Here is an 18,079-nt window from a genome sequence, read left to right as displayed (position 1 = left end):
AAATGACGTGGGCACACTGAGTCTAGTCAGCTGGCCTCTTGCTCTCTCACTGTAATAGGATTTTTAAAAATAATAAGGAAAATAAGGGACCATAGTACTCTTTCTGAAATCCTCCTTAATTTTATTCTCATAGCAACCAATGACTCCCAAGCCTATGCTTATAGTAAGAGATGATAAAACATCCTGGCTTAGCTTGACTTGCTTGCTGTCATTGATTTGGAGTGTGAAAGAGCCTTTTCCCAATATTAGCTGAACATTACTCAGTCTCCTGTATTTTTTGGGGGGGGAGGGAGAAGAGAAGGAGGAAAGATAGTTATATTCAGATTGTGCAATTTATCACCTTCCCAAAATTTAGTTTTGTCCTCCATTATTTCCATGCCTCCCTGTAACGGAAGGGTGCTCTGATAGCCAGGACATTTATAAGTAAGCACTTGAAAATCTTTGCTATTAAGGCAGACAGTCCTTCCTGTATTGCAGCCAAAGCAGGAAATCCTTATTAAAACAATGCAGCTCTCATTGTTCCTTTGATCAAAATATATATCTTTTAAATCTGCTGTTCACTTGACTGGGGAAACATGTTGATGAATAAAAAATATCTTGATCAGATCAAGCTACTCAGTCAGTTAAAATTGCAGCCTTCTGTCTGAGGGAGCAATAGCTTTTGAGTCATGTGCCAGCAACAATTTTCCAGTCTTAAGTTGACTTAATGTAGTTAGTATAGTTAGTCTCCACAGATTCCATTATTTTAAATCTCTAATATTTTAAAATTTACATTTCAGGGCAAAATTGATTTGACAGATAAGTCAAATTATGGGAAATTGGCCTTTCATAAGGCATTTCACATCCCTTACTTCACGGGTGTCAAACTTGTGACGTCATGTTTTTCCCATTGCTGGCAATGGGGTGGGCACGGTTTTGGCGTGATGCATCTGGCCCACAGGCCAGCAGTTTGACACCCCTACAGGCTTATTTTATGGTTGGTTGTTTCTTTCAAAGTGTGGATTAATTAATTTGAAGTCATGTGGAAATGTAGCCACCTTCTTAGCTACTGGCAGGGAAAGATGCCTCTCAGTGAAAGTCCTTAAATCTTTATTAATTGCGCGAAATGAGAAAATTTGGTTCTGGACTATCAAGGAGTTTATACCAAGTATTTGAGTTGGCAATTCTGAGAAGATGTCCTCATTTGCAGTCTGATTAGTGCAAATCTAGTAGATTGTCTGCCATCTAGTGGATATTTCTGTGAATGGGAAAAAAAAAGATTCAGTAGCATACCTACTGTATATAGTACTAGAACTCTCCTTGTCATGACCTTTAACTGGCTGCATCACAGGACAACAAGTTTTGAACCAAAGTACTTCAAATGGGTTAGAATGCCTCCCACCACCAAAGTAAATGCAGAAGCTGGAAGAAATTGGAGGGAGGGAGGGAGGGAGGAAGGTTTCGGATGCTCCATGCAATCTTTGCATAAGGAAACTCAGTGAGGAAGCCGGTAGGAAGTCAGAAGTCACATTTGTTCCACTGCTTTTCTTGATCAACTGTGTTTGTTCTGCTTCTCTGTTGACTTAAGGAAATGTCTCTGAAACAATAACCCAACAGGGCATAGGTTATTTAGTACCCATTTAATACTTGATTTTGGTGGATCTTTTAGTCTATGTAAATGACAGCATGATCATCTAACCTCTGTTGCACTGAAATAAAAATATTGAAACTTTATATATTGTCTCAGTGATGGCTGAGGGTGCACACACATAGCAACAGTCATCTTCATTTAATTGTGCAAAATGCCTAAGCAATAAATATAAATGGATCTGTTTCATATGAGCATGTTGCCTTTATGGTACAAAATGATAAGCTATTTAATAATATTTTTAAAAAAAATATTTTTCCAGATTTTGAACATGAGGGCTTAATTCCAAATTATACAGTTTTCAAACTGAAGGTTCTAATTGTGAGAGATTGAAACTTGAAGTAGGAGCTTTAAGATTAATGCTGTTTTGTTAAAATAATAATAATAATAAACCATACTTCAAAACCTCTTTTTATAATGCAAGGATGTCTCTTGGGCAAGCAGGATCAAGGATCCTATTGCAGGATGTTTGATCTCCATTCTGGTTTTGTGCAAAGAGTATCTATATCAGCTTTTCCTAACCTGCAGAACTCTTCTGAACATTAAGTACAACTCCTGTTTTAACCTTCGAGAGAGTTGATGTCTAGCTGAAGTTGTCTGAAATAGACTTTCTGCATCTGAAGCAGTCTACTTCACATCTTGTGAAATACAAAAATAGAAATTTGCAGAGTAGATGCAAACCATTTTTCAGATAGAAATGCCAAGGTTCCTGTAGTCACTTGCTCTGCAGACATCCTGTCATCTTCCTTCTATGCACAGATTAAAATAAAAAATAAAAAATATCTCACTTGGCACATAATGCATGTGCATGGGAACGGTATTGTCATAATTGTAGCCAAGAAAGCCTTAATGCTGTCATCACCAGGTTATAATGGCATCAATTAGAAGAGAGTTTTGCATGAATGCACATTCAATAGAAAGATCAGAGCGTCAGCTACACACAATGTGATTCATTGGTCAGTTACACTGACAGCAAAAATGATTTGGAACAGTATTGCTGCCCTGAAAGTCTCTCCCTCTCTTTCTGTCTCTCTTTCTCTGTCTGTCTTTCTGTCTCTCTTTCTCTGTCTGTCTGTCTCTGTCTGTCTCATCTCTGTCTGTCTGTCTGTCTGTCTAATCATTTATCACTATTGAACTGACTGGACAGTTTTCAGTTTAAAAAGAATAAACTCCATAAAAAAAGAAAAAATTAAAAGACAGAATTAAAAAGACAAAGTAACTCTTTTACTTCCCCTTCTTTCCCTTTTAGGTGAAAGGGTTCAAACCAGAAAGTTTTCAAAAGCCGTTGTTCATAATAAAAAAAAAAATGAATAAGAAAAATGAATCTTCCAGGTAACTCTACATGGATGACCTGTTTCCTTTTGCCAGCTTCTGTAACTCTCCGGGTGGAGTCTGAGTTCCACTCTGTGCAAGGTGGGGTGGGGGGAATTCTCAATGCTTTTTCATTTTTATATTTTCATCACAAGCACCTTCAGGAATGCTGAATTGCTGGTATGATGCAACACAGTTCTGGCTTTTTCCTTATTGAATCATTTGTTCATTGAAGACTTCTATGATTCTTACTTAGAACAGGAAGTGTCAGAGCATGTTTTTTTTTTTTAATTCTAAGAAATGTTTCCTTATAAAAATAAGGACTGATTGCTGTGATATTTTATTCTTTCTTATTATTACATTCTTTGCCTAATGCTATCTGTTGAGCTATGCACCCATAACCTCGCTGCATAATTAGTTCAGAAAGATTTTTTTAATTCATTTGGAAATTCCCTTCCTATAATTTAAATGACCTGCACTTGTAGCATGAAAGAGAAAGTTCTCAACCTTGTTCCAGGTAATTTCTTTTTAGGTGTTTGAACTCCACTCCTTAATTTTTATTTTTCAACGATTTTTATTTATTTTTAATGATTCCCAAGTCTTCTCATCTGACTTCACAGCAAAGCAAGTTTTATTACAACAAAGCAGAACTCAGAAATTCATGAGAGGACTTAGTTTTCCTGATCATTACTTGTTATGACCTTTCTCTAAACCTGTTTCATTTTTCTCTGAATCTTCTTAAAGCTTGGTAGAAATGAATACAAGACACAAAGTAGAGCTTGACCGACACAGAATAAAGTGAAAGAATTATTTCCTGAGGTTTGGAAACAATACTACTGATGATTTGGTCCAAAACTGCATTTTTTTCCCTAGCCACATCAATCTGCAGTTTATATCTTTTTAACCAGACCATCCCCAAGTTAGATATCTCTCACTTTATACCAGCACATTTCAATTCTTTTTCTTAACTACATAACTTTACATTTGTCTCAACAACATTTCATTATATTATTTTCAGGCTATTTTGTAACTTTTCAAGATTGCTTGGAATTTTTTTTCTGACTTTTAAGGCACCCACCCAGTTGTTTACGTTACTTGCAAATAGATAAACATTTCCTCCACCTCTTTGTCTATGGCTACTTTATGACTTGTGGACTTCAACTCGCAGAATTCCTGAGTCAGCATGGCCAAGGGTGTCAAACTTGCCATATCACGTGACGTGTTGCAACATATCACAACTTTTTTTGCATTGAGGGAGCTGGGGTGGGTGCAGCCTCTGTATGATGAAACCAGCCCGCGGGCTGGCAGTTTGACACCCCTAGTCTAGTCCAATAGAAAAAGACTACGAGGTTGAGAACTAAGCCTTGTAGCACCCCACAAGAAGCTTCACTACAATTTGATAAGGAATCATTGATAGACACAATTTCTATGTGATTCTCACACTTTCCCCTTTATGAATGTTCATTAAGTATAGAAAATGTATTTCTTCCACCTGAACTAGCCCTTGTGAGCACTGCATTTTCTTTGGATGTGTGACTCATGCATCAAAGCTCTTTTTTTTTAACAAAACATTTTAATAGCAGTCAATTGTTAGGGAAATTCCATGTAGAAATTACAGCGCACAGCTCTGAATCTATTTCAGGTCAAGCCATGAGGCTATCATGATCCACAGAGCTGTAGTTTCCTGCGCAATGGAAATACAAGCTGGGTTCAATTTTTATGAAAGGAAGTGAAGAAAGGTATTTTTATTTTGTGGTTGTCTAGAGAAATATTAACCCTAAGACATAAGAAGAATCGTGCTAGAACTCTCTTTCATGAGAGACTTAATCAGTGCTCATTTATAATGCATCATCACAGCCATCAAGAAAGGCATAGGAACACTCTGTGTTCTGTAATTTTCTGTGCAAATATCCTTGGGAAACAGGAGGAGGAAGAGCTGCAGCCAGGGAACAATCAGATAAGAGGCATCTCAGCCCACAGAAGTAACAGGAGCATCTTAAAAGGGACTCTCTAAAGTTGCCTGGAAAGCAAAGACAAGGGGACAGAGATGTGCTTCCAGACTTTAATATTCTATTGACTATTTTGATTAAAGAAAAGGATACAATTAATTTTGTTTTCACTTGAAAACAAACTGCTTTTGGATTTTGTGCTTGAGGTGGGAAAAAAATGAAACTTTTAGGTTTTCCTGATTAGATAGGTTTGTTGTTTAGAAATGGTTAAAAATATATTATGTTATTACCTTATTCTACTTGTGGACTTCAACTCAAAGAATTCCTCAGCCAGGCACACTGGCTGAGGAATTCTGGGAGTTGAAATCCACAACTCATAAAAGGGCCAAGTTTGAAGACCTCTGTTCTACTGCATAAAGGGAGATGGAAGTTAATGCTTTTCTCCCCCCACTTTATCCCAGACTGTTTCTTCTTCTTCCTTTCCTCCCATTTTCCCATTATTTTCATTTTTCTTTGTATATCTGTATTTTATATTTTGATAAACTGATATTGTAACCTTGCAATACAATTGCATTAGTACTCATAGTTTTGGTTAGTCTTCTCTGGACTACCTCGAAGGGCTGGCATGCTGTGAGAAACATTTACAAATATATAATACACCAATATTTAAATGTATACACCAAAATTTAGTTTCCACAGATACATTTATGTTCTAGTGGAGTGAAAAGGCTTGTGAGTTTAGAGTCTTTGCAAGATTGAATCAACCTTGAACTGATGAGAATCGAACCGCTGGGAGTTGGCAGAATTAGCCTGCAATACTACATTCTAACCACTGTGCCACCGTGGCTCTACATTCATTTATTTTTATTAATATCTCACTCATGTACAGAAATCCCTCAGTGAAGAACTGACAATGACACCAAACAAAACTATACAAAAACAAATGTTGCAGCAGCAGGAACTAGAAATAAAGAATATTTTCATTTTTAGAACCAGATATTTAAAATGCATGACGTACATGGATAATTCCAGAAATGGTACCATCTGCAGAGAAAGCATTATAGAAGGCGGTAAGCAAGACTTTTTCACATTGATCTCAACTGTTGATGGCCTCATGAACATAACTATGTGGTATATGCTTAGCAACAACACAAAAGTAGTCCACAATTGCTCTTTGCTGGATTTCTTGAACTTCCTAGTTTAGTCTACATCAATGGTTCTCAACCTGTAGTCTGCAGACTTCTTATGATGTCATCACAGGGGGTCCGCTAAGGGTTGAAGAAATGTAATTATTTAAATCTTGAGTTACTTCTTGGGGGTCTGTGGCCATAAAATATATTTAAAGGGGATTCGTGGTAAAGAAAAGGTTGAGAACTACTCTATATCATTAGAGATCCTCTATCTTTGAACAGAGCTTCTGAGCCCAGACAAGGTACTGTAATCAGATGTTGCTGCTGCCTGCTGAAACATAATCAAGGTGCTACCAGCAAAAATTTTTGTGGTGGTTGTTTTGTTTCCCTACATGCCACACGTCATACTTCACTTGGAAGGAGTCCTTCGTGAATTGTATAATGTCTTCTGTTCTTGTTAAGCAGTGGTCTTGCAATTGATAAAAAAAAATAACCCGAGGTAGCATAGTGTAATTTTTGAGGAATGTTGTCAGGAAATTTTGCTGTATCAACTGGTCCTATTATTGATGTTACGCATGCTGAAATACGCCATGTCAACACAGGGAGTCCAATCTGATTACATAGTGACCTCTTGAAAGCAAAACAAAAGTTCTTTTCAGATAGAGTGCTGAAAAAAAGGGGGGAATGTCAGAGCAGTTCCCAAGAGAACCATCTGTTGAATCAGTCCTACTACATAAGAGTAGCAGAGTTGCTTGATTATGAAATGGATGTCATATAAATTTAATAAAATTTAATAAATTAAAAAAATAACACAACTGCGACTTTTATCTTTTATCTGAAAAACATTACACTTTTACAAGCATTTTAAAGATTACCTCTTTTAATCTTCTGGATGGTTGAATTGCCTCTCCATTAGTTGCTTAACTTTACTAGCCGTATCATAAAATTTAAGTTCTTTCAGACTGGTGATTAAAGTCTGATAGGAATCTTTTATCCCCTGCATTTCATGCCAACATTCCAGTAATTTTATTTTTTGTTCAGAAGAATCATTCAAATTGTCATGGATGATCCTATCGATTTGGGCTGTACTTAGACCCAATTTCCGAGCAAGGCTTCTGACTTGGTTCACTTCCATATCACATACAATTTTAGGAATGTAAGGCTTCAAGTTAATATCTACAAAAGAAAACAAGAAAAAACTGCCAACAATGCATAAACGGGTAAACAACATTGACCTCAATTAATTTTAAGTGTGATTTAGAGACATCAAAATGATACCAAAATAAAAAGACATCACCCTAACAACCAAAGCACATAGTACACAATAGAAGTTTAGCTAAATTTAAACAAAAATGATTCCCATACATAGAATGCATCATGCATCATGAGCAATATAATCACTTACAATTAGGCTTCTGAGGATTATAAATGTCTACAAATATAGCAAATTAGCAGGTATGGAAAGAGGAGAAGTTAGAATCCTATTTAGGTTTTGTTTTGTTTTGTTTTCTCTTTTGCTCCTTGTGGTATTTTATTCCTTGTTAAATTTGCTTCATTAGTCTATTTTTCTTTTTATCAACATATAGGAGAGAGAGAGAGAGAGAGAGAGAGAGAGAGAGAGAGAGAGAGAGAGAGAGAGAGAGAGAGAATGTACACAGAATATAAATACAGGGGAGATTTTAATATTAATATTAAAACTTAACAAATACTTTTGGGGCAGGGGAAATAGAATGTATTGTTAAGGCCAATAACATATGGCTGTTGAAACTTGATCATCAGAACAGATTAACAACAATAACAACAGAGTTAATGCTGGAAAAAATGGCTAACAAAGCTATGAAACAAAAGCTTAAATATTTTGCAAAAACCTAATGCAAAGGCAAGAATTATTACAGCAGTTTTTAAAATGGCCAACAAAAGACAGTGCTAGATACTGCCACTGGTGGCTGAAAAATGAGCTTACAAGAATTCAAAGCAGTTCCTGACAGAAATATCTTTCAAATAATGTTTATCAGTTAATGAAGGATCAGAAGCAACTGAATAACAGAATATTTGTAGCAAAGGCCTAGATATAGCACTGCTATATGATTAATAAATATAATTGTGCAAGGTTGCAAGCATAAAGAAAGCTACGTTGGATAGGAATTTTGGTGCAGATTTTTTTCTGGATCTGATATGGAAATTCTATTCCCAGTCATCCCAAAGATGGTTTTTCACAAAGCAACTGGACTTACTTGTTTTTTTTGAAGACGTTTTGCTTCTCATCCAAGAAGCTTCTTCAGCTCTGACTGGTTGGTGGGAGAAAGTCAGAGCTGAAGAAGCTTTCTTGGATGAGAAGTGAAACATCTTCAAAGAAAAACAAGAAAGTCCAGTTGCTTCGTGAAAAAGCATCTTTAGGATAACTATGACCTGGATGACTGAGAATCTCCATAGACATCTATTCCCAGTCACTCCTCTGGACGCATACAGTTAAGAGGGAGATGTAATGGAGCCCATTATGTTCCATTGACACTCCTCATGCCCCCAGTCTTCCCTCTCCTCCAAATCTGCTCTTTCAGCTACTCCATGATCAATCACAGAATCTTGCTGTCAAAACATCAATTAATCGCTGCTTTGTCAGATCAGGTCACTGATCAAAATATTTATTTATTATTTATTAAATTAATATGCCACTCATCTCACCAATAAAGTGATTCTGGGTCGAATATCCATGCCAAAATGGTGGCTAATCCTCTCAAGCCTCAAGAATGGCATTTAGCAAGACAATGTCAGTGAAAGGAGAGAAAATTATGGTAATCTCTGCTAAGCTGCAAAGTGGGTATTAGAAGCTGCATGTGGTTCATATATCACTCAGTGGGATAGTTCAGAGGAAGCAAATGTTTTATCTGGAGCAAATTCTACAGGAGGGGTGTCAAACTCATGACGTCACATGACGTGCCGCAATGTATCGTGACTTTTTCCCCATTGCTGGCAATGGGGTGGGCACGGTTTCATCGTGACACATCTGGCCCTTTGGCCAGCAGTTTGACACCCCTGTTCTAGAGCCTAGAACCATGGTAGCGAACCTATGGCACATGTGCCACAGGTGGCATGCAGAGCCCTCTCTGTGGGCACACATGCCGTCGCCCCAGTCCTAGGCCTTCAGTCTCATCCATGAGCAACCTGCATCAATACCCACACAGGGTAAGGTTGCCATGCCCACCCCGCCTCCTCCAAGCATTTTTTTTTTACTAACCTGCCTTTCAGCTGCATTCCATTTCTCTGTTCACTTCTTAGCCTTTGAGAAGTTAGAAAGTCTGATGGAACTTTTTTGTTTTACCGATAATCCCACAAACACGCGGCGAAGGCTGAGAAGCAAACAGAGAAATGGAATGCAGCTGAAAGGCAAGTTAGTAAAAAAAATACTTGGGGGAGGCGGGGCAGGCATGGCAACCTTACCTTGCATGGTGGCAGGAGGGTGGGGTTCATACCTTTCCCATGCCAAGCCAGCCCCTGCAGCCCCAGGGTGGCCGTGCTGGGCAGCAGTGGGCAGGGCATTGAGGTGGAGGCTGGCAGGCCAACCAAAGCAGCAGGTGGAGTGCAGAGGCTCGAGGATGGAGAGTGCTGAAGTGGGCGGTTGGGTCATTGGCAAGAGCAACACATCTGAGCGGAAAGTGGCCTCAGAATAAGTGGGGCAGATAAGGAAAGAAATCCTTGCCCCCCCCCCCAGAAACTGCCTTTCTTTTCTTACCTGACTCCCAGCCCCATGCTGTTTCTTCTTCGCGATCTGCCACGTGCAAGGAAATAAAGGAAGGGTTTTTTGGGGGAAAAAGATCACTCAATCAATTCCAACTTTGCGATCTTTCACGAGACAGAGAAGACAACTTCGCAGCTCTGTCTATAGTGCCACCAAAGCCCCGACGATAAATAAGTGGGGTTTCGGTTGCAGTTTGGGCACTCGGTCTCTAAAAGGTTCACATCACTGGCCTAGAATATCAAGAATTCCAAGATTACTAGCTGTGTCCAGGGAAGAACTGCACAGTATGGGATTCAAATATGTAAACAACCAGTTCTCTGTGTGGATGCCACTTCCATTCTGGGACTGGGCAACAAAAAATTAGCTGCTGATTCTGCCGAAGTGGTGCAAACCGGTTCAATCCCACCACTGGAACTGCAGTGTCAAATTTAGTAAGGAAGCCAATTCATTTAGGGTTAGGAAGGACTTCTTCCTTGAGATCATTTGATCCCAAGTTGCAAATTATATTAGAAGGTCATTACAAGCCACGTATAAATTGGACTTTGAAAGAAATTGGAAACCAATTCAATGCTGGAGTGATTTGCCTCTATCAAGGCTAAGGATACCATCCTTGGATTGCAAAAATCAAGAGACTCATAGATGCCAGCAAAATGTTACTAGTTCTGTAGCCCTAGACAAGGCAAATGTGATGAACAATCTCATTACTACATTCTACATCAATGAAAGACCATCCAGTACAGAACAAATCTTAGTGGTGGAATGATACAACTGAGCCATTACTGGAGTACAGTAAAGCCTAGGCATAAAAGCAAGCACATACAAACATATAGTGCAATGACTGTGTTTCATTTTTTTACGTACCTCGATACTCGATTTTCTTAAAATCCTAAAAGGAAACAATAAAAAAAAAGATGAACCAAATCCACACCTCCAACCTTTGCTTCCTGCTAGTTCTTTTTTTTCTTCAATGTTTAATTTTTATTAAAGCCTTTAAACTGGTAATAGAAAGTCAGGAAGAAGAAGTCAAAGAAAAGAGAAAAGGTGCAAGAAAAGGTAAAAAAAGAAAAGGTTAAAGAAAAACAGAAATGTAAGAAGTACGAAGAAGTGACTTTCAGTATTCTTCACAGCTTTCGGTTCTCTAAAACTCCCTCTTAGTGCAAATTCTATAAAGCAAGCACCACTTTTTATTAGTATAATTAGGCAAATTATATTATTTTGCTTCCAAACTGTGAAATTTTATATCATATCTGAAGAACACTCCAGCAAAAGCCGCATATTTGGATTGAATTTGACCTTATTCTTTGTCATAAAGGAGATGGGTCGTGATCTAATCAAACATTATCAAACAAGGGGGTGGCTCTGAATTCACAGGAAATCGAAAAGATTTACCAATTATACTTCAATCCCATCCATTTCATTGTGTAAAGTATTTATTGGCCTGGACCCATGGTGTCCAACTGATGACATCTTCCTTTTTTAATCAAATTAATTTTCAATTTGTGGTGAGGAAAGTAAATAAATAGGAATCTCTACAGGCCGGAACAGTTTATTGAAACAAGTACTGGGTTTACTATATATTCAGGAAAAATTTTAAGTCAGAACTGTCCCAGCCAAGACAAAGTCTCTGAGGTTAATGTCTCTATTTTGGTTTCTGGCTTTCTATTTTATGTTTGCATACACCTCTTATCCATAAGTGAATGAGGTTGCTCTTATCCATAAGTAAATGAGCTTACTAATGCATATATAAATGAAAAACAAAATTCAAAGTAGTAACTATGGCTTTAAAAAGTCATATCATTGAATAAAACAAGTGGCAAAGTTAAAAAAACAAATTCAGTGCTCAAATATATAAATACAAGAATAGTAGGTATAAAACAGCACAGTATGTAGTTCTAAATTGTCTCAGTGTCTGACAAAACCCATTCTTTTCCTGACAAAGAAAAGGGTATTGCAGTTTTGGGGTGTCTGTGGGGGCCCATATTATTTTTATGGGCAGACTTGCTACTGTTCTGACTTTTTTTACCCCCAGTAGATGTCCCTGCACAGATGGTCATTACTACCAAGTGGGTCTCAAACCTCACCTCAAGATTTAGAAAGGACATCTGGAGGAAGCCTCCCAAATCACTTGGCATTTTGAAGATAAGAACCACAAGGAAGCATTAGCAGTGGAAAAACACCATTACTACCATTAAAAGCTAGACAGAAGCTGCTATGTATGTTGGTTCGATGCTTTAGGTTACTCTCTATTGCCCTTCTTAGATCTCTGGATTACTTCAAAAAAGGAGACTTACATATGTTTCACAGTTAGGGCTCTTTTGAACTGGAATGTTTGGCCTCCTTTGAATTTTGCACCCTGGACCTACAAAGAAGCACAAATAATTATTTGCTAGATAGTCTTCAAATGACCGAAAATGGCATATTAGGAATGTGCTTATACTAAGTGTGAAATGCAGTAATTTCATGTAAAGTTTCTGGAATTTATGATGACCGGAGTTCTTAAACTTACTTTAATTTACTACAATTTGCCATCTTTAAATGGCAGGATGCTGAACATGGCTTTTGGGAGAGGCACCCGAACATGGAAGTGAGATGGTGTATATGGCACTGGGATTGCAAGTTGCCAGTGCCTGACAAGGAGCTTGTGGTTGTCTCCCATTGTTTAGGGATGTTGTTTGTGTCTAATTTCATCTTTTATTTAATGTGAAGCTACAAAAATCTGGTTGGTGTGCCTTGTGACAATAAAGGTATACAAAACATGAGAGCTGGTAGTATCTGTCTCAAATTTTGCCTCCAAGCAAATATTGATGATGGCAGCTGCCACCATATGCCCTTGCTTGTGTACTTCGCTACCATGTGGTGACAATCTATCATGAACTCTGGGGAGGGGGGAAGGGAGGGGGAATTTTTCTCTATCTCAAAGAAGAACCTTGACTTCCAAAATTGTTGAAAGAGGACACAATTAGATTTTAAATGTAGAATGAAAGCTTTGGGAGATAGTTGTTCCTCTGCATACTGGCTGGCTTAAAAAAACAATAATAAGGTTTATTCTGTGTTTTTTAAAGGAAAGTGATATCAACTTACAATAGCGCCGCCATAAAATCAGTCCCACAATCACTGCGACAAGAAGCAGAATTAACAAAAGCCACAGCAAATTCTCTGTGAAGAAGAATATTTAATAACATCGTATTTTCCAATCCATATGGATTAATTTACAGATTTTTGAATCTGTGCTGTTAAAAAAGCAACAAATGCACTGCTAAAAATGGAAACAGAAACCACACATGGTAGAATTGAAAACATTCCTTTGAATGAAACAGAATCAAACAAAATACAGGTAGTCCTTGACTTATGACCAGAATTGGGGCCAGAATTTCTGTGGTGAAGCAAGGTGGTTGTTAAGTGAGTTGTGCTCAGTTTTATGTTTTGCTAGAATTAAACAAAACACTGAAGTTGTTAAGTGAATCATTGCAGTTGTTAAGCAAATAATCCAGCTTCCCCCATTGACTTTCTTTTTCAGAAGCCATGAAGAAGAGTCAGAAATGGCAATCACATGAACTGGAGAGGCTGAAACTATCATAAATGTATGTCAGTTGCCAAGCGCCCAAATTTTGATCATGTAACTGTAGGCATGTTATGATGATTGTAAGGGTGAGGATTGGTCATAAGTCACTTTTTTCAGTGCTGTTGTAAGTTCAAACAGTCACTAAGTCAAGGTTGTAAGTCAAGGACTACCTGTATAATTGATTACCCATTCATGCTACTGTGGGGGCCTTCAAACTTGGCCCTTTTATGACTTGTGGACTTCAACTCCCAGAATTCCTCAGCCAGTGTGCCTGGCTGAGGAATTCTGGGAGTTGAAGTCCACAAGTCATAAAAGGGCCAAATTTGAAGACCCCTGTGCTACTGTTTCAAACCATTAGCTTTTGCTAATCTCTTATTGATGTCCAATTACAGTAGTAATAGTATATCAGTACACTTTATAGGTAAGATCTCTTTGAGCTGAACTCAATTCTTGATGATTTCATCCTAGACCTCTATAATGTTGCTCAAACTCTATAGAAATACTGAAACTCTTCAGAAGATGAACCAAGTTTGACAGTGACTCTTCCGGAGATTGGCCAAGTCTCTGCAAAATCCAGATACTTAGTGAAATCCAAATTAGTGAACATCACTAATGTGAGTTTTCATTAGTTTTGATGTGAGAAACTCCCAAAAAGAGTAATTTAACTCTTAAGATAGATTTTAAATTGTTTGAAAAATAAGTACTAGGTCAAAACTGTTTGCTTCCATTCGATTCACCCTGGTTGAATATTGAGCAAATTAATGAGGGAGCAGATTTCTGAAATTGTCAATGGTCAGAAGAGGAATCAAAGGCAGGTGAGATGGGGGTTGAACCTCAATAAATATTTATTTATGCAAAGTGTTATTCAACACTTACTGACATTCAAAGTGGCTTTGATGCCTTCTGGGAAAGATTGATAAAGGACCCAGGCTTCCATCCAAAGAGAAGGGCAGCCCAGCCACTGATTAATTCTGCCTTCTCCTCACTGCCTCTAAGGCCATTCCAGGGGTTTTGAGTGGAAAGCCATGTTGGAAGGCACTCCTTTTTTCGGAGAGGACAGAAGTCCACCCAGCAGAAGATTTAATCCAATCATACCGGATATTATTCAATTTTAAAGACAGACTGATTTTCCTGGTCCCTTTTGCTTGCTAAGGAATGCCTAAGTGATAGATGAAACTAAATGAAGTAACAGCAAAGAAAGAATTTTGGCTATTCTTTGAGATTGGCTATTAGGGCCTCAACAAGCTGAAACAAGGCCTTGCGTACATTCAAATTCAGTTCTTCCCATGGGCTTCAAAAGGAAGGGGTATCAAACTCAGTATGAGAGCTATAATCATTGATCAAACTCTCAACCCCCTTTATACACATCACAAAAAGAGGTGGGGCTTTCATTGTGTAGTTGTGCTGCTACCTTGACTATTTTTTTTAGCACCCACACAGTTACCCCTTGTATCTCTTCCTTTCTGGAGCTTTAATTAAATATGTCAATAGTTACCTTTTTCCCCACAAATCGTATTTTGGGTTGGGGTGCACGGTTTTTCAATTCTGCCATTTTCACACCTACATATAAAATAGTGGATAATAATGAAGAGGTTCAATCAGAAAAAAGCTGTTCATCTGATCAAGTTCTTCCTTCTTGAATTTCGATATATTCTGCAGTCTCTTCAGCCTTGATGGATCAAATTGGTGAGAGGTGCAATGAAATGCTTGCTGACAAGGAAGGTTCCTGCGATCTCCCACAATGTGTGGAGATATATATCAGAAGAAAAGAAAGTGAGGACTCTACACCCTGCTCTTTTTTGCCTGTTCAGCTTAAAAACAAAATAAGTTCTGGGCATCCAATATCAATCTTAGGATTTGGCTTATCCTGTCAGTTGCTGATATGAGTCAAGAGATTTGGTGGTGTATAAATTCAATAATAAGTAGCATTTATTTATAAAAGTTACATCAGAGCCTTTGTCATAAAAATGTATTTAAAATGACAAGAGTGATGTTGCAACATTCAGAGAAAAAATATGTTCTCTTTGATAACCCACTAGCAACCCAATTGTCAGGCATAAGATAAGGTCACATATCTGGAATTTCCCAAAACAGAACCATTCCAGGTTTAACAGAAAAGTAGAATAAAGAATTGGAAGGGACCTTGGAGGTCTTCTAGTCCAACCCTCTGCTCAAGTAGGAAACTCTATTCCAGTTTAGACAAATGGTTGTCCAGTCTCTTCTAAAATTTCTCCAGTGTTGAAACACCCACAACTTCTGGAGGCAAGTCATTTCACTGATTAATTATTTTTATTGACAGGAAATTCCTTCTTAGTTCTAGGTTGGTTCTCTTCTTGATCAGTTTCCATCTATTGCTTCTTATCTTGCCCTCAGGTGTTTTGGGAGATAGGTTGACCCCCTCTTCTTTGTGATAACTCCTTAGATATTGGAACACTGCTCTCATATCACCCCTAATGCTTCTTTTCATTAAACTAGACGTACCCAATTCCTGCAACTGTTCTTCATATTTTTTAACCTTCAATTCCCAAATCATCTTTGTTGTTCTTCTCTGTACTCTTTCTGGAGTCTCAACATCTTTTTTTGATATCATGGCAACCAAAAGTGGATGCAATATTCCAAGTGTGGTCTTACCAAGGCATTATAAAGTGGCATTAACACCTCACGTGATAAAGAAGAAAAATCAGATTATGCAACTGGGAAGTTTAAAAAAATCTTGTCAGATTTTACAATGCTATAGTTGAATTCATACAATGATCATTATGAATCAGAAAACACCATTCCAATTTGATTCAAAACTTATTGGATTGCTTTGATACAGACTTCTGATGCAATTTCGAAAAAAAATCCATCTTTGTGTCTGTGTAGAGGTGTCTCAATAGAATCAGAGGTATCTCATTCAATCCAGCAATTAGAATACATTTTTTTCAGTTCAGTTAGCTACTTCATTTTAATCAAATTGTTTTTGATTTTAATCTCCATAATAAATATTTGCACAGCTCTGGGAAGCGAGGGGGGGAGGGTTGAGGGTGGGTGGGTGGGTGAGTGAGTGGGTGGGTAATGATAATATAGTCATGGCAAATGCTTGGGCATTTCCCCTATGCTGCGTTCATGTGTGTGAGAGGGATGAGAGGGGAGGAAGGAGTAGGGAGGAAGTAGGATGGTTAGAGGAGATGGGGAGGGGAAGAGAGTAGGAGGGGAGGAGAGAAAGAGGAGGGAAGTCGGGAAGGTTTAGAGAGGGTGGACGCAGCCTGGGGAGAATGGGCAGGCGGTACCAATGGTTAATTGTATTTTATATGAATAAATGGAAAATAAAAACTTTTTTTTAATAAAAAATAAATATTTGCACAGCTATAGATACAGATAGTCCTTGACTTAAGATGGGGTCTTCAAACTTGGTCCTTTTATGACTTGTGGACTTCAGCTCACAGAATTACTCAGCCAGCGTGCCTGGCTGAGGAATTCTGGGAGTTGAAGTCCACAAGTCATAAAAGGACCAAGTTTGAAGACCCCTGACTTAAGACCATTCATTTAATGATCCTTGGAAGTTAGAATGGTACTGAAAAAAGTGAGCTAAAACTGGTCCTTGAACTTGCCTCATGGTCACGTGATCGAAATTTGGGTGTTCAGCAAGCAGCAGGTATTAATGTTAGCTGCAGTGTCCTGGGGTCTCATGAGCACTATTTACAACCTTCCCAGAGAGTTTCTGACAAACAAAGTCAATAGGGGAAGTTGAATTTGCTTAACTATTGATTCACTTAAGGATTTCAGCAAAAGATCATAAAGTAGGAATGACTCACAATGTGAGTGTCAATGCTTTAAACGTTGGATGTTCCCACTCTGACAACTGATGAAAATTGCAGCCATTTCTGCTTTGCTTTTAACATGCTTTTTCTTCTATTTAGAAATCAGATGCAGAAGGAGGGTTGGGATGAATGCTTGAGCTCAGCTAGCCATAATAATAACACTGCTTTGTGGGAAACCAAGGACGAACTGATAACGGTTTGGCGTCTGAGGAGCTGGAGAGAAAGCCCGTGTTTCAGGCTAATTGGAGAACGTGATTTATGACTGCTTATTGGGGGTGGGAATTGCAATTTTTACTTTGTATCCAAGGAAGAGATTTTAATTTTGGGTTCAACTATGTAGTGCTGATACTTTGTTTCCTGAATAAAATGTTCTTTAAGGAAGAATTCTTGCCTTGAAGTTCTTTTGATGGGTTTTATCTATCGGAACCATGACAGTGAGCACTTAGAAATACAAGTTTCAGTCATAATTGTGATCATATGTGAGGATTACCTAAATGACTTTTTTTAAAAACAACAACAACAACAACCCAAAACCACAGACTCTCCTGAAGTAGTAAAATACATGACACAAAAATGAGATTGATTCTCAACCATAATGCACCACCTGGTGTTTGGAAGTGATAGTGCGTTTTCCAATATATTATAAAACCTACTGTTCTTTCTGGATTTAGAAAGAGAGTAAGATTTAAGATTTAGAGACAATATGGCAGTAGTTATCAAGAGAAAGAGATTAGATAGATAGATAGATAGATAGATAGATAGATAGATAGATAGATAGATAGATAGATAGATAGATAGATAAACACACTAGTCTTATATGATAGAATTGAAAAGTTACAGGATGGAGGAGGTATTAGATAGTCTGTTTTATATCACCTAAGCTACTCTGATATAATAGAAGATACTCAAGGAAAACTTGGTTATTCATCTTGTCAGAAGTATTTATAGAAGTAGAGGGGCC

At 37.9% G+C, this 18,079-nt stretch overlaps 1 protein-coding gene across 10 annotated transcripts in view; it reads right to left on the bottom strand.

Moving 5' to 3' along the window:
- Window positions 1-845: 845 nt before the first annotated feature.
- The window catches only part of FAS (Fas cell surface death receptor), a 41,775-nt gene continuing 24,541 nt past the window's right edge, over window positions 846-18,079 (bottom strand). For 2 of the 10 annotated variants that reach the window (XM_039335950.1, XM_039335957.1), the window contains exons 5-11: window positions 14,811-14,875; window positions 12,835-12,909; window positions 12,045-12,112; window positions 10,615-10,639; window positions 9,748-9,783; window positions 6,893-7,193; window positions 5,731-6,684 (exon numbers count right to left, since the gene is read on the bottom strand). In XM_039335950.1, the coding sequence (XP_039191884.1) occupies window positions 6,898-7,193; window positions 9,748-9,783; window positions 10,615-10,639; window positions 12,045-12,112; window positions 12,835-12,909; window positions 14,811-14,875 (565 nt within the window). In that variant the 3' untranslated portion in view covers window positions 5,731-6,684; window positions 6,893-6,897. Of the gene's footprint in view, window positions 1,238-1,557; window positions 1,577-5,730; window positions 6,685-6,892; window positions 7,194-9,296; window positions 9,365-9,747; window positions 9,784-10,614; window positions 10,640-12,044; window positions 12,113-12,834; window positions 12,910-14,810; window positions 14,876-18,079 lie in introns of those variants that run through there. The other 8 variants (XM_039335953.1, XM_039335954.1, XM_039335951.1 and 5 more) reach the window with 8 other exon arrangements.

The sequence above is a fragment of the Crotalus tigris genome, unplaced genomic scaffold (assembly GCF_016545835.1).
Source record: "Crotalus tigris isolate CLP2741 ecotype Arizona unplaced genomic scaffold, ASM1654583v1 scf7180000017663.5292952, whole genome shotgun sequence".
NCBI classification, from domain to species: Eukaryota; Metazoa; Chordata; class Lepidosauria; order Squamata; family Viperidae; genus Crotalus; species Crotalus tigris.
This window is presented reverse-complemented; position numbering and strand designations above follow the sequence as displayed.